The following is a 16954-nucleotide window of genomic DNA, read 5'->3' as shown; positions in this document are numbered from 1 at the left end:
CCATAACTGCTTGGTAATGATTAGGTAAGGGTAAGGAAAAGATTGTGATCTGGTTCTCAGTAGGCTCTTTGAAGAGTTATGATAAAAGGTACCCATGAAAGCTACGCCAAAATTTGGGATTATAGATTACAGAAATAACGTAATGTAATAAAAATGTTAATTACATAACTTTTTCATTCTGTCATCAACAAAAGAAATGAATTTCTTCTTGCATAATGGTAAATGCATAAAATATCTATCAGTGTAGAGCCTCGTGCATATTGGTGTATTCTGGATGTGTATGTTTTTTGCTACATTTTAGCTTTCTGTCAGTACTAATAAATTGCCTTGTTATTAGCCGGGTCAAAAGCAGTGTCTGATGTTCTGGAGAAATAGTTCTTGGAATTCCACCCTCACAGTTCAGTCTTCGGTTCATCAGATCAGATAATGTCTTCCTCATGCTCATAGTTCCTCGTAGTTTTTTAAAAAGCAATTTGACAAGCTGCCATATCGTTTTACTCACAAGTCCTCTCCCTGTGTTGGCTAGAATTGCTGTTGAGATCCTTTAATCAGGTTCTCTCATCTCTTCAGAGAACTTCTGAATGTCTGTTGACTTGGAGACTTGAGGTCTTTCTTGATCAATGGCCCTTCTTTATGTCTCCTAAAAGAGAAATATTCCTAATGTTGTGTAAATCTGTCCTCTAGGTCTCCTGACAGTGACAACTACAAAAACTACAACTCACCAAAAAGACAGGTTCCCATCATCCATTACCCATCATCAGCTAGCGGACCATCCTCTCCAGCTTCAGTTGTTGAAGACCAATCACAGAACACCGCAGCCTTCAGAGTCGCAGGTCAAAGCACCAGCACTTCCTGTTTGATGCATGGGTGAACTCTGGAAACTGAAGCTTAAACTTCTTTTGGGGAAAAACAGTGACTGTGTTCGTTTTCCAAGAGATTTGAAAAGCATTTTAGTGCATTGGATGGATATCTTTTTTGTGGCACAAAACTCTGTTTCATTTTTACATACCAAAGATGAACAGAGCCCACGAAGACATGTTTTTGGAGGGGATAAGACATTCAGAGTGCCACTCTACCACATACCCTACTATATCTTTTCTTAGAAATGAAAATATTGTATAAATATCTACTACATGGCTTAACTAAGAAAAAAGTTATTTAAAAAAAAAATTGTTTCTGAATGAAGAGAGATGAAGCTGTTGTTTCTGTTGGGACACTCTGGCTATGTGCTGGACATCAGTCTGGTAGGGAGGGTAAAGGGAAAAAATCATATCAGACATTTTTATGATAGAAACATCAAGACTTGCACTTTATGTAGACATTTGAAATGTTGTTTTACAGATAAAAATTTCCATCGACCAGGCAGGAACACTTTGAGTGTGGTAACAAGTAGAAAAATATACAGTAACTGTTCAAACTGATGCGCATACTTAAAACAATGGAACTAAGTGAACCTCAGACAGTTATATTATAGTACTTGATTTTGAACCTCTTTGGGTTCACTTTTATGTTATATCAGACATTACAATTGTCAAAGTTTTCAGTTTTATTGTGCAGGTAACAACTGAGGCAGTGATGCTGATAAATGCATGGAACTTCAGCAATATAAACTCAGCTCCTACTTTGATTTAGACATAAATAACATCAGATATTTCAGGAATATAATATTGTCTCTTCAAATAAAACCATGCAGTGTAGTAGCTCCCGATGGTTACATGTCACTATCCCTCATTAAAAAACCCCATCAAACTACAGATTTATAGAGGATTCCTGGCCATTCCACCAGACTACATTGTATATTCTTCTACATTTTTCTATATTTGGCCAACATGCAATTTGCAATAACGATTTCAGTTAAGCAAGGAATTTCATACCACACACTATTTCTGTTTGAGAGCAGAACACATAAGAACACAATAGATTTTCAAGTAGAAAGTTCCAAAGTTAACAGTTTTATACACTGTATGTTTGTAGAAAGCCATGCTTGACTCATGTTTGAAACCTGTTGTTATTCAAAGCTTGGTCTGACAGTTATATTGTTTTTAAGCTGGGACTGAGAAGGTGTTTTTCATTTTGACCACTTTCTGATGGGTTACATTTCAAATACTTACATATCATAAGTAATACTTAAAGTAATAACTGATCATTTGTTTACATCAGTTATGAAATATTACCTATATTTTTTCCACGTCATTAAAAATCAAGTTGTGCATTAAGCCAATAAATCTACAGTAGTAAACAAAAACGGGTTGACACCAGCTCTTTACAGATAGCAGAAGACAAATATGAAGTGTTATGTGAAAGAGATGTTTCAAAACTGGGCAAGCTAAATTATAGGAATTAAAATGAGTTATTATACAACTATACACTAAGTAAAAAAAAAGAAAAAAATCAAAAACAAAAAATAAACAAAAAAAGTGACATTGATTTCTTTTCCCCCTTCAACAGGTAAATGTATACCAACTCTAACAATTCCATGTTTCTGTAGGTCATTGCCTTATCTCACTCTTATTCAGCAATGGGAAATTAAGTCACTGCCCCTGTTTTGATGTTGTTCCCCTGTTCTGTCCTTATGGAACCATTTTTTCACTAAATAGAAAATGCAGTTTAATTGCCTATCTTCCCAAATGTTTTCTTCTGGTGACAAATTAAATACTTTTATATGGAAAATAACAAGTGCAGGGAACAAATCCACAACTATCTCAATATTCACTAATTTTAGGGTCTTGACATGAGGTGGGAATAATGTTAGTTTCAGGTTTATAATTTTAAACTTTAATTGCAGATGCAAGAACAAGGGAATTCTGTCTTCGCCTTTCAGTGTTATCAAAATTTACATGGTAATAGGGATAATTGTCACGGGCTGCGGCTCCAGACCTTGTATTTGCAGAGAGGATCCAAAAGCAGACACTCAAGGCAGGGCAGAGCTTAACTAAAGGCAAGCAGTTTATTAAAGACAGGACAAAAACACACACACACACATACACACATACACACACACACACACACACACACACACACACACACACACACACACACACACACAGGGGCAAAAGGAGGTTAAGACACTAAACTGAACAGAAAGCTAAACACTAAGAACGTGGCACATAAGGCATAAAACACCAAACAAGAGGCATGGAAAACCTGAAAGATGGTAGGAAGATGGACAGACAATCCAACAAGGTAAAAAAGATACATGGCACAATATATACACACACAAGGGTAATTAGGGAAAGGCTGTTCATCTCAGCATGGGAACATAGCTGAGGTGAACGAACATAATGAGACGAGGTAAGCAAAACTGAACACAGGACAGGAGACTGTCAAAATAAAACAGGAAACACTGAGACTGAGACAGACAGGCTTGACACTGGGGTCAGGGAAGAAACAGACATGGGAACAAGGCGTGCACAGGAGACAAAACACAGCAACACAACTAACACGCACAGAGGGCGAATACTCAGCAAAAGAATCATGATTGCAAAATAAACAAAAATGCTGGGTCAGTGACCCAGCACCCTGACGATAATACCTCTGTGGGACAACAAACCAGCGTGCAAACATGAATGTGGGAAGCTTATGACTATCCTCTGTTTTCTTTGGGTCAAAATAAAATAAAAATGTGTTTTTCTTTTCAGAGATGAGCTTCTGTTTTTCAGTATATACTGTCCAACTCATTTCTCCAAAGAGTTAGAAAAAAAAGGAAACTCCTGGCTGAAATAGAATTTATCCTTTAACAGAGTTTACTTGAATTCTCAGGATGATGGTATTGTTTCTAATTGTTTCCAGCATAAGCTCTTGCATTTTTATCTATGTATGTAAGTATTTATTTATTTAATATACAGAATAACAACAACCAATAAGTTTGCTATTATGTTATTACTGTTTCCATTTTCAAACATATAAACATCCACTTATGTCCATTAATTAAGGCTTGTTAAATTATTGTATGTATATGAATGAGGTCAGGTGTTATTCAGTTCTCTGGTTTGTGTTGTTTTCTCTTCATGCTGGAAGTGGGATATAATCTCTCATGTGTCTCTCTGTCTCCCTCCTCTCTCCTTCTGTATGAAGAGCTGCACATTACGAGCATTAATGTTCACAATTAGCAACTAGAATTGTAGTGGGTATATAATGCTGCATGAATCAAATGCAATACTAAATCTGATATTCAAATCAAATTTCTACTGGGATTTACCAGGTGCTTGGAGGTGAGACAGGAGCTTCTTTCCAGGTCTTTTTATTCATTCGTTTGAATGTTATATGTTGTTACACTATCACAATATTTCCACGAGTGTCTGTCTGAAAATGGGAGTCATTATCGCCATTTTAAACCTATAATTGCAACTGGCCTTCTACTTTGCATTCAAACATACTGTCTTCAGATGTGAAAATTAGTTCTGAGAAAAATGAGATCCACATATAAGGGACATTCATTTTAAATTTTGATAGAACACTGACAGTATAATGTCCTCGTAAGTGGATATCAGGCCCTTGAAGAGCAAAATGTAGTATTTTAGAAAAGAAAGAAAGAAAGTGTACTTTATTGATCCCAGTGGGGAAATTCCTCTCTGCATCAGTGAAGCAGTGGGCAGCCATTGGGCGCCCGGGGAGCAGTGTGTAGGGACTGTACCTTGCTCAGGGGTACCTCAGGGTAGCTGTTCAGGGGAATCGAACCCCCGACCTTCCGATCATGGGGCCACCACTCTACCTGTGATGTCCACATATGTGGACTCCAATTACATCAATTACAACAATTACATTGGTTACTGTAGAAATAGTAGAAGTGGAAGAAACAATCTGAACTTTGCTGCAGAGTGAAGCTGAAGGGAATATATCTCGGAGTTGAGAAGAGGAAAATGGATCGATAGAAGTAAGTTTTTCTCTCCAGATATTGTTCTACTGCATTTTCAGTGTGTTTGTCATGCTGAAAAATGAAGCGGTTCCCAAACAGGTGTTTTCCAGATTGGTTAAAAATCCAACAGTACTTGTCTGTACCAAACTACTTCCGTTATGACATGATCCCCAACACCACTCGGTTAAATGCAGCACAAAACCATATGAGAGTGTGCACTCTATAAGACCTGCTGTCACTGTTTCTTAGTCCAGTTCTTGTGTAATTTGGCATACATCAGCCTTTTCTCCCTTGTTTAAGAATATCTTCTTGACAGCCACCTATCTGTCAATAGCCACGATATAAGGGCTACATTTGTCTCTAAGGATTTTTCTCAAGGACATGATTTTGCCTGCCACTTCTGACTTTTAGTTTCCTCATTTTCAAGGAAACACTGTACACAAGTTTTCAGCTGAAAGGTTTTTGGGTTGTTGTTTTTTTTATTCCTATTAAAATCATCAGGTACAAGGGCTAAAAATGAGTGTAAAAGCCACCAATATTCAAAGAAAAACCTTGAAATACCTTCACAAAGCCAGTAACGTATTAGTTTGTATACAGGTGATTTGTATCCACAGATCCCTCCTTCATCCCTCAGACTGACAGGTATTACAAGCTTAGCTGTGTTTCTGTCAAAAATAAGCCTTACTGCTGAATACATGGAGTGAATGCAACTTTCAGAGTTCAGATGAACTAAAAATACTGAGCAGAATGTAGGGTGAGCTCTCCGAGGCCTCACTGCTCTTAGATTATCCTTTATTTATTAACTCTATATTCTGCCCTACTTCAACTCCTCAGCAGTATTAACCCACTTTTATACACAGAACAGAAAATAATCAGAAAGATGATTCTCTTTATTAACTGTTTGGTGAAATAAGGTAAAGGGATTGCTGGTGGGAAGTTATTACTGGATGGTATTTATGTGGAGCAGCGGCTGGAGAAAACTGTAAACATTAAACTAGTAAATCTTGGGTTTTATCTCATACAAGAGCTGAATACCGCTGTCTAGACTTTGCTGTCCTTGCAGACTTGTGACCTTCACAGGCACATTTCTAGCAAGTCTGAGTCTGCAAACAACCTCAAGTTATTTTCTGAGGACTTTCGCAGGTGTGCAGACTTCAGAACAATGTCAATAGTGAATGCTTATTGCAAGTTTTCTTATAATAATCAGTCAACAAAAAATGAGGGAGAAAAATATTTTGCCATTTGTTATTAACTGAATTATATGTCATTTAATATTAACTTGTAATAGCTGGTAATAGATTTCCATCCCGGTGTAACGCAAATTTGAAAAGCAAAAAAGCAAAGGAAAATATAATTGGTATTAAGGTGCACTGCTTAAAATTTTTTATATGTATTATACACACACACACACACACACACACACACACACACACACACACACATACGTATAAAAGACAGATGTCCATAGAAGCAATCGGTCCATCCAGATTCCTAACTCTGCACCATGGCCAAGACCAAAGAGCTTTCCGAGGATGTCAGGGACAAGACTGTGGGCCTACACAAGGCTGAAATGAGCTACAAGAGCATCGCCAAGCAGCTGGGTGAGAAGGTGACAACAGTTGGTGCAGTTATTCGCAAATGGAAGAACCATAAAATAAGTGCCAGTCTCCTTCGGTCTGGTGTTCCATGCAAGATCTCACCTCGTGGAGTTTTAATGATAATGAGACCAATGTTTGTAGAACCAGCCCAAAACTACTCCGGAGGAACTTGTCAATAATCCCAAAGCAGCTGGAAACATAGTCACCGAGAAAACAGTTGGTAACACACTACGCTGTGAAGGACCGAAGGTCATACACTCAAGAAAGCACATGTACAGGCCCGTTTGAAGTTTGCCACTGAACATTGCAACGATTCAGAGGAGGACTGGGTGAAAATGTTGTGGTGAGGTGAGACCAAAATCGAGCTATCTGACATTAACTCAACTTGCCGTGCTTGGAGGAGGAGGAATGTGAACTATGGCTCCAAGAACACTGTCCCCACTGTCAAAAATGGAGGTGGAGGTATTTTTCTTTGGGGGGGGGTTTTCTGCCAAGGGGACAGGACAGCTGTACTGCATCAAAGGGAAGATGGGAAAATCTTGGCTGAGAACCTTCTTGCCTCCGCAGGCCATTGAAATGAGTTGTGGGTATTCCAGCATGACAATGATCCAAAAAACACGGCCAAGGCAACAAAGGATTTGCTCAAGAAGAAGCATATTAAGGTCTTGGAGTGGCCTAGTCAGTCTTCAGACCTTAATCCCATAGAAAATCTATGGAGGGAGCTGAAGGTTTCAGTTGCCAAATATCAGCGATGGAACATTAATGACTTGGAGAGGCTCTGCAAAGAGGAGTGGGACAAAATCCCCCATTGTGACCAACTACAAGACACACCTGACCTCTGTGATTGCCAACAAGGTTTTTCCACCAAGTACTAAAGCACATTTTGCAAAGGGATCAAATACTTATTTCCTTCATGAAAATGAAAATTAATTTATAACTTTTTTGAAATGCATTTTTCTGGATTTTTTTTGTTATTGTTCTGTCTTTCACTGTTCAAATAAACCCACCACTGAAATTATATGAAATTATAGACTGATCATTTCTTTGTTAGTGTGCAAATTTACAAAATGGGGTTTAAATATTTTTTCCCCTTACTCTGTGTATGGCAGTGTAAATATATTTCACATTTGTGGGACACACCTTCCAAAAAGTTAAACTTTTGTCTCATCAGTCCACAGAGTATTTTCCCAAAAGTCTTGAGGCTCATCAAGATGTTTAATGGTCTCTTTCTTATGGTGGAGTCGTGAACACTGACCTTAACTGAACGACTAAGGCCTGCAGTTCTTCTGATCTTCTTCTGGGGCCTTTTGTGACCTCATCACTGCACTCTTGGTTTGCTGGAGTCCCAGAGCTTTAGAAATATATCTTTATAGTCTTTTCCAGACTGAGAGATCTCAATTAGTTTATGTGTTTCCATCTTGCTTCTTTTTGTCACCATTTTGCGAGCAATAAAGCTGTGATTTTAAATTATACATCTGTCAGCTGCATTTTGGGTCCACTCCCTGCCTCCCACATGCTCTGTTTCACATGTCATATCCTTTTAATGACCAATGTCTTCATTTAACTCCCTTTCTCTATAAATGAGTCTGAATGTTTAATCTGGCAAGTTCAAAAGAGCTCTATTAAACTCAGGCAGCCTCACTGCCATGATGAAATTAAAATGTGACCTGTGTTGTGAGAGGCTTTATTTGTGTCACGGTTATCTTTTCCAGATCTTTGCTTTTCATATTCTCATCACAGTTTCTTAGAAACATAGCCTTACACAGACATTTTGGGGAAAAGATAATTAAGCCAGGAGGTATTAGTATTTATAACAGATAAATAAATTGCACACACTAGCACACCTTTTGCTTGCCTACATACTTACTTTGCTTATTTGTTTCCACACCCATACACTTCAGAATCAAATCCAAAATCATTAGATTAATAATCTACATATTTCTACAAACTGATCAGCTCACACATAGACAATGGACTTTTCATTCACTGGTTCTATATGGGTTGTTTATCATATCATAATACATCTTCATCATACTACTTCCTGCTAGATGATCTGATCTAGGACAGAAGACAGCTTCTACAGTACCCCTTGTGTTTTCTTAATCTGACCTTTCATTGTATTGTACCACAACTGGGGAATGTAAAATCAATATTACATGATTTATGATGAATTATAATAATTAAGGGTTAAGTGTGTTTAATTAACTTGCTAAGTTAACCCACGTTTCACCTGCATGCTCACATGAAAGACATGGTGTTGGCAATATCTAACCAATCTAAAAGGGGATTTTCACAGATCATATGACATATGGTCATATGTTCCATCTACTCCAGAAACATTAGTCAGTAAAATGCAACACTGTAAAAAGGACACATGAATGCAGAATGCAGAAAAATGTTAATGTTGTGATTTAGCACACAAAGCAGTAAAATATTTTTTTTTATTCAAGTAAAATATTTTATGGCAGAGTGAATGCACAGTGAGGCTATTTATTTCTGAAGCAACAGCAATTGGACCTATTTAAAGGAAGCTTGCTGCTCCTCAGCCTAATAAAGGAGAGGTGCTAATCACTTTCATTTGTCACAGATCAAAGTGAAACTGGAAACAAAACAAATAAAGCCTTAATTTACAACAAACTTAATATGACGTCAACAGGCAGTATAGGTGTCCTGTTTAATTACTGTGCCTTGTGGCTCAGGGCCAAACATGCTCCTCATCCTTCAGCATCAGCAGAGGAATCTTAGCTGTGTGCCAATTCATAGGCTGCATCCTTTAAAGGACTCGGCCCTTCGAAGACTGCAAATACAACGCAGGCCAGGTCTAGCCTTCAGATTTGCGTCACCAGCTGTTCCCGCCCCTACCACTTTTCCCTTTGGTGACAGCGGGAAATGATGGATGCCGAAATTTTAATGGCTCCCTTTCTCATCTTCTTGTTAATTGAAGAGCTACGACAAATAAAAAGTCATCTCAGTCGTCTGATTTATCTCCGACTGAGAGATAACCTTGGTCCAGTGAAAAATTCATGTCTTCATTATTTTTCCCCTTCAGATCTTTGATGTGTTTATTTTCTTGAAATTGTTCAAAAGTTAGAAACTTTTTACTAGCTAATTAAAACTTTTAGATTAGTATTTCCAGTATTTACTGTGATTTTAATATAGGACTATCCGCTCTTTTATCTTTTACAGTGAACGAGTACATTTTAATACATTTTACTCAAGTGTAATAATCAAAATGTAAAATCATTTTTTAAGAACAAGCAAAAACAGTATAAAGAATAAAATTCCTGAATTATATTTTACTGCCAAAAGCTTAGTGGAAGGCCACAGCCAGCGTCACCCTACTGGATTTGGCCTTTCACACACAGGGCAATATTATTCAGGATTCAGGTCAAGATTTCTATGCTTTATCTGTGGATGCTGTACAATACAACCACATACAGACAGAATGAAGGTAGCTATCACACTTTTCACAAAGAGGCAAGCCTTGTCCATCTTCTTTTAATGGGCATGTCTTTACTGGCATCGCTGGGTGATGGCAGAGAAAATCATTTGAATCTGCGGGAACTGTCAGTGGAGATCATGAAAGTCCTTCTGACACAAGTCTGATGCTCTTGATGCTGCCAAGGTCATCACAGTGGATCAACAGGACACCTGGAAAAGCTCTTCTTCCAAGGCATTGAAGAAGAAAAGGAATCAGGTTTTTCCAAACCATCCCACCCCAGCCAAACCACTGGACCTGGGCATCCAGACCTAGGTTGGTCCCAATGGTCTCCCTTGCCTTTGCTTCTCCAAGGCGGATGTAGCTGTCCCCAATGATGTAGATTTTGGGTCCCGTCGATTGTAAAATGAATGAACAATTTTATATAAAATGGTGTGATTTGTTTGGTAAGTGTATTATTAGTTCTTTCAATGATGTTTCAATCTAGGTGCAGTTGACAACAGATACAGTCTAAGTTCACTGTAAAACAGTGCCCGGGCAGTCTAGCTCTACCAGGACGCCACATCTGTATGTGTGGTTGCAAGAAGGTGTCCTTTATATATATATATATATATATATATATATATATATATATATATATATATATATATATATATAAATAAGTGTCCTTATATTAGAAAGCTATTGTTACGTGGCTTTGGTATACTTGCCTTTGCAGAGCTGGCTCAGTGGTGTAAATTAGCCTTTATACATTTAGTGTTTTATGTCCACTTTAATGAGCAAACCCATGTAATATTACAGAACCTTTACTTCTGTTACTGTTATTTTTTGTCACATTACACTGAATGCATCAAATTTTAAATATGTATTTACAATATAAAACAAGAATAGTTATATATTTTAAATAAACATGGTATATCTGTGATAATATGTTAAACTTATAAGTGTATTTTTTGTGTGAAAAAATAAATACAGTTTCTGTAAAAAATTCAGTGTGAATAAAAAATTTACCAGTAGCTTTGTTCATTAGACATGGTAATTTACATACATTTTTTTGTAATTTTATTGATATTACATTTGTTTAAAAATGCAAAATTACAATATTTTTTACAGTTTACTTAGAGAAGTTGAGTTGCCTTCTTTTCAAGATCCTTGCACTCTCATCCCGATTGGATGTGTACTCAAGACTTCATAATACAATCCAAACTTGTTTGTTAGTTTTTCTAAACAAGTTGAAATGCATGTGTCCAAAAGGATAGGCTAACGACAAGAACTTCTGACATTCAAATATTTTAATTTATAAAGGATAATGTAATTCTGTTGTCTCAGAAAGGGCCTAATGGAGTTCACTTGTGCATTGTAAATCAGACTAGCTTTATTTTTACAAGCTGGTGGTGTGATATTCTTGCTTATGATTTTGAGGCTGTTCAACATGCAATGGTATTTTAATTTCATGACACTCACAAACATGGACATGGCTGTGGCAGACATTATTGTTATCTAGCGATCACAAACCGATTAACTATGTGACGTTGTTCCTCAGGGCACATGTCCAGCTGGCTATGACAAGAAAAGTCAAAGGAGAGCCAGGAGGTCTGCAGTCTAGAAGAATTAGAAAAAATGCAATTGTTGGGCATTACATCCTGTTAAAAAGTCCTGAGCCAGGTTTTAAATGAAAATATTAAACTCTAAAGTACAAATAAATTTTTGAAATAAGCTTGTCAAGTAAGAGGCCAAAATGGATTGAACTGATTGAAGTATTGCAGAGTAGAGAACTCAAATCCAGATACATGGAAACATTTTAGTTAATTAACATTTAAACTAGATTTTGGGGACAAAAATCAAACTAACTGAAACAATTTTATAACCTTGGAAAACAAACTGAAATGAAATAAAAAATATAGAGGTATATATTCTGTCATGATGTTGTTTATGAGTTTATGAGTTGTGGTTCTGCACTTATTTGTTGCTTTGAATAAGGTATTTTTTGTTGTAGTTGCTGAATGTGGAATCTGCATTTTTTTTAGGTATGGTTCTCGATTTCTGGTTCGTTTATGTTTGTTCACCTTCATGTCCAGTCTGTCTCTGTCTAGTCTCTGCGTCCTGTCATCACATCCCTGTGTCTGTCTAGTCTCTCTGTGTTCAGTCTTCATGAATACATTTGTAGTCCTGTACCTGTGTTTTGTCCCTTAGTCTCCCCAGTCTGTCATGTCTCCGTGTCTGTTCTATTACAACTTGACTAACTGGGCATTGATGAGCATGTTTATTGAGAACCTGGATGTCTCTTTGACTGCGTCAACTGTTTAAAAGAAAATCTACATTTTATTGTAATTCCTGTACTGATTTTCCTAAATCTCCATACAAAACCTCCATACCATAATAAGTAAAAGACTAAAACTAACAATAAAACTAATAAAACTAAACTAATACTACACATTTTCAAAGAAAAAACTAAACTGAAAGGAGAAACTTCACTCTGGAAACTAATTGAAACTAAACTGAATTAAAAAACCAAAACGAAAAAGTGGCATTAAAAAAAATCTAATTAGAAAATATAAAATTACAGTAACTCTGTTCAGCCACTCTACTAATATTGAATTAGATGACTGGATGATATTAAGCAAATGTTGGCATGCTAGCATGAACAAGTTGGTGAGCAGACAGTGAGTTAACACTCGCGCTCACCCTTTATTTAAGTAAGGCTGAGTTGGGAGTAGATCTCATCAGTTAGCTTGATCCTGCTGCAATGTGACATCACTATGATGCATTTCTCCCCTTTGCTTCTTTGTGATAGTGAACAGCTGCAGCCTCTGACTGTTCAATTGACACCTAAATGAGAAGATTCACCTCCTCTGCCAGGTCCTTCAAAAGCCTATTTCCATCCTGTCAGCTGTGATTAAAGCATAGAGTGGCGCTGCCACCCCTCATTGAATTTGACCCCATCAAAAAAAAAAAAAAAAAATCTCAGTGATTCTGTACTATCATCATCTTCAGGAATCTAGTGTTTGTAATCACTTTATTGGTTTAAACACCTCACACTGTGCTGTGTTTTGCCCTTTTTGAAACTTGAGTGGGGTGTTTGGATCTGCTGAAATCTCAGAAAGGACTTGTGCCCTAGTTTATTTTTTTCATAGACATGTAAAAATATACCTCCACACACATATTTTTCGAGCACATTTTTACATACCTGCATGGTAGCCTTGTCAAAGATAAAGTTGCAGCAGATAAATGCATTCGATCTGTGTACAGCAAATACAATGGCATAATTAAATATTGTTTTCCACATTCATTTTGTTTGCTGAGGGTCCTTTAATTGCATTATATATGAAATACACTATTTTCATATATAATGCAATGTAATGTAATGCAATTTTTAAAAATTTGATTTCATATATATGTTTTAAATTTCAGATCATTTTATAGAATTAAAGAATGTACTTTTGCTTTTTTATATTATTAATGAATGAGTATATACTTTTAGGTTTATTTTCCATATATCTTTAGTCAGATAAAAGCATGACTGCCAATGATGAGATCTCGGTCTCCAGTAAACATGTATGCAGAAGAGTGTCGTGGTTTTTGATCACAAATTTGATCAGTTTGGCAAAGACTAAATACATTGTATGCACATTATATTCCTAAGTTAGTTCCAAAGTTTTAAGTTATTTTGTATTTAGTTTCACCTTTCTTTCCTTGTGTGGTTTTTTTTCCTTTTAGATTAATTTTGGTTTACTAAAATAAAACTCTTTTTTTCTTCCCATGCTTTTGACATTCTCCTATTTCTCATCATGTATAGTTTCCATGTCATGGATTTATTTCTTTGGATTGTTTCATGTTTTTTTTTAAGGATTTGTTTCTTTCCTATGCTTTGTGATTATTCTTCATTAATTTCCCCTGTGTTTGATTCTTCACTTCTCACATTTTATAATCAGCCCCCTGTGTAAATACAGTCTTGTCTTTCTCTCCATTCTAGTTGTTTGCCCTGTGGTCCTTCCAAATGGTTGTCTGAGTTCTTCTACTCCATGTTCCCTTGTGTCTTTTCTTTGTCCTTTTATTTGGACTTTTGCTTATCAACTTTTTGAATAAAGTACAGCTTTTTATTTTGATATTTCGCTTCTCATATTTGTATTTGGGTCTTCCTTTACAGATCTCAACATTAAGTTTTATGTAAATATAATATGGTTAATGGATTGGCTCTCTTACAGTGTTTTTCCAATCTACTCAAGCACTCAAAGCATTTTATACAACATTCACACCCATTCATACAAGCACTTTTTTTCTGTGCCTAAGTGGTTTCTAGCCATCATTCACACCTTCATAGTTTGATGGATGCATCAGAGAGAAAGTTGGGGCTCAGTATCTTGCCGAAGGATACTTTGGCATACAGACTGGAAGAGCCAGAGAATGAACTATCAACCTTGTAATTGGTGGATGACCTGCTATGTCTGCAGCCATACTTGTAACCATTACAAACCTCTGTGTTTATGCAAGAAATTTGAAATCACATATTAAAATTATACTCATCTATGTATTGTTTTTTAACTTTTTTAACAATAAAAAATGCTTTTGACAGAACGATACCTTTTATGTTTATAACAAAAGCTTTGCACACTTGCTAACGTCTGACACTTGCTAAACTTAGTCATAACAATTATCACTGATTAGTCACACACTTGGGGTTTACTATAAGGTTTTAGTAAAATAATTATTTATATTAAATAATATTACTTCAGCTCTAGAGATGCTCCAAACTACTGTAACCCAAAACACTTTAGTCTAACTTAGTCAACTTACATAAGTCAACTTATAAAAAACAACAACAACAAAAAAAACCTCAGCAGTGTGCGAGGAAGAAGAGGAGGAAGAGCCTGCAGCAGCTGACAGATGGAGAGAATAGACAGACTGTCTTATTGGGTAATGTTCAAATAATTTTATCATTTCAGTGTTTTCAGTGTGGGAGAAAGTACTCAGGGCCTTCAGGTTACACACTATGAAAGGCAGAAATAAGTTTAATATTCAGAAACCTAAAGTATGTATCAGCAGCAGAATGGAGCTAAAAATAAATGTTTGTTTCAGTTCTATGAAGCTTTGAGTGTTTTGGGTTAGTAGCACTGCTGTGTTTGTTGCATCATATTGCTGGAATTGTTTATATGCTTTATATATTCTGAGGTAAGTTGATCTATAGTGTTACATCATATTTTATAAGGATGTTATGTGTTTGTATACTTTCTGCCCAGTTTGACCCATTTAGCAGAAGTCAGCCTGTTTAAGGCTCTGATATCTATTCTGTATGACTTAAAGCAGTTATGACATGGTCTGATTTTCTCACCCAATAAAGGAATATTCAATATATCAGTCTACTCTTCATTCTATCAGAAACAGTTATCACAGCTCGTACATTTTCTTTTTATACATATATTTGAGCATTGAACCAAATTTAGTGCTGCCAACATAATAAAAGAACAATATTTGTCTCTTATGCATAATACATCTATATATACACTGCCAAAGATACTTGTCTTTGAGTGAAGATTTAAGTTGATAGGAAATATAAATAAGTGGAGCTTGAATCTTTACTGAAGCTCAGTATTTGACACAGAAACGTCTTCAAGAAACTTAAAGATGTCCAGGTGCTTGTCTTTCCAAGCTCCAGAGGTTGGAATGAAGAAAGTGATTCTGTAGACTGCTGTATACATGTAATGAGTTGAGATCAGAAGTATCTTTAACTGACTGATTGTAATCTGTGTTCCTATCTGTGAAAGTCAGAATTCTGGCTCAGTTGTAAGGGAACAAATTTTCCTTCCTTGAGAGTTCTAGCAATTTACATTTAGCCAAGTGATTACATTCAACTAGAAATTAAAACAAAAGCAGCCACAAATATTGTGGATATACCATATATTTGTTATAATCAGTTACTAAAAAAATATGTCTATCTAATAAATTATTGACTTGACTGAATCAGCAAATTAACTCTGTTTTTCAGCCTATCCTTATGCATTTGAAACTGGGTCTGCTGGACACATTCATTCTGCAGATACTAGCCTTAGGTCCCGACTGCTAATAACAGATGGTCACTGTATAGGCCTTAAAGCAGAGAGCTATATATATGAATGCAAAAGGCATGAAAAATGCAACAGCTTCTCCCAAAACTCTCATCTTCCATGTAGCGCTAACATGATGAAATACATACCTACACACTTTATCAAACATAATGCAGGCTTCTCATTGGAGAATACATATTAACATGAATTAAATTATGCAATAAATTCATGTGGGTCTCTGTGAGGGAGTGTGACATGGTTTTGTAGACAGACTCAGGCGCAGACTAGGAGACCTTTGCAAAAGCTGGCAGTGCATTTATTTACAGTGATTTCACCAGGTGATAATACATACAAAGTGTTCGGGAGAGGGGTCCACTGATCACAGAATAACTGACGCTGGTGGCTCAACGTTCCAGCGACGAGTAGCGTAGGTCTGCCATCTTAAGAAGCTCTTCTGATTGTAGCAATCAGCGACAGGTGTGATGATGAGCACAGGTGCGTGGGCCAGGGACAGGAGCCCACAATGAGGACCGCCACGGCAGGGGGGAGAGGGAGAGGGAGAGAGAGAGAACAAAAACATGTTGCCTAACATGGAGTCAGCCGGAGAGGCGTGGGGACCGTGACAGAGTGTGTGTGAGTTTGTGTGTTTCAGAGGATTTTAATTTTAAATTGTTAAGACTTGGGAGCTTCATGTTCGCAGGATATGATGCACAAACATCATATTTTCATATTCCATGCAGACATCTGGAGGACCAATTATAGAGGACCAAAAGAGCCACATGCATCAAAATAAAGAATTGTGCAATAAAACATGCATTACTAAATTCATTTATGGATTTAGTATTAAATTCCTTTATTTTTTTAATATTATTAAAATAATTTCTTATTTAACAATTTAATTCTAAATAAAAACACTATTTATAAATCAATATTTAAAAATGAACTATTAATCCACTTCAAATTGAAAATGGATTTCACAGGAAAAGAATTAAACTAAACTTAAAGAATTAAACCTCATTTC

The 16954-nt window shown here is 36.4% G+C and overlaps 1 protein-coding gene across 1 annotated transcript in view; it reads left to right on the top strand.

Annotated features, from left to right (window-relative positions):
- Nucleotides 1-10476, top strand: part of LOC146514986 (chemokine-like protein TAFA-5) — a 55398-nt gene extending 44922 nt beyond the window's left edge. Inside the window, exon 4 of the mRNA XM_085167290.1 lies at nucleotides 685-10476. Within this exon, the coding sequence (XP_085023416.1) occupies nucleotides 685-693 (9 nt within the window). The 3' untranslated portion in view covers nucleotides 694-10476. The remainder of the gene's footprint in view (nucleotides 1-684) is intronic.
- The last annotated feature ends 6478 nt before the right edge of the window (nucleotides 10477-16954 follow it).

This window comes from Neolamprologus multifasciatus, chromosome 7, assembly GCF_963576455.1.
Source record: "Neolamprologus multifasciatus chromosome 7, fNeoMul1.2, whole genome shotgun sequence".
NCBI classification, from domain to species: domain Eukaryota; kingdom Metazoa; phylum Chordata; class Actinopteri; order Cichliformes; family Cichlidae; genus Neolamprologus; species Neolamprologus multifasciatus.
The sequence above is the reverse complement of the archived record's forward strand: the minus strand, read 5'-3'. Positions and strand labels throughout refer to the sequence as shown.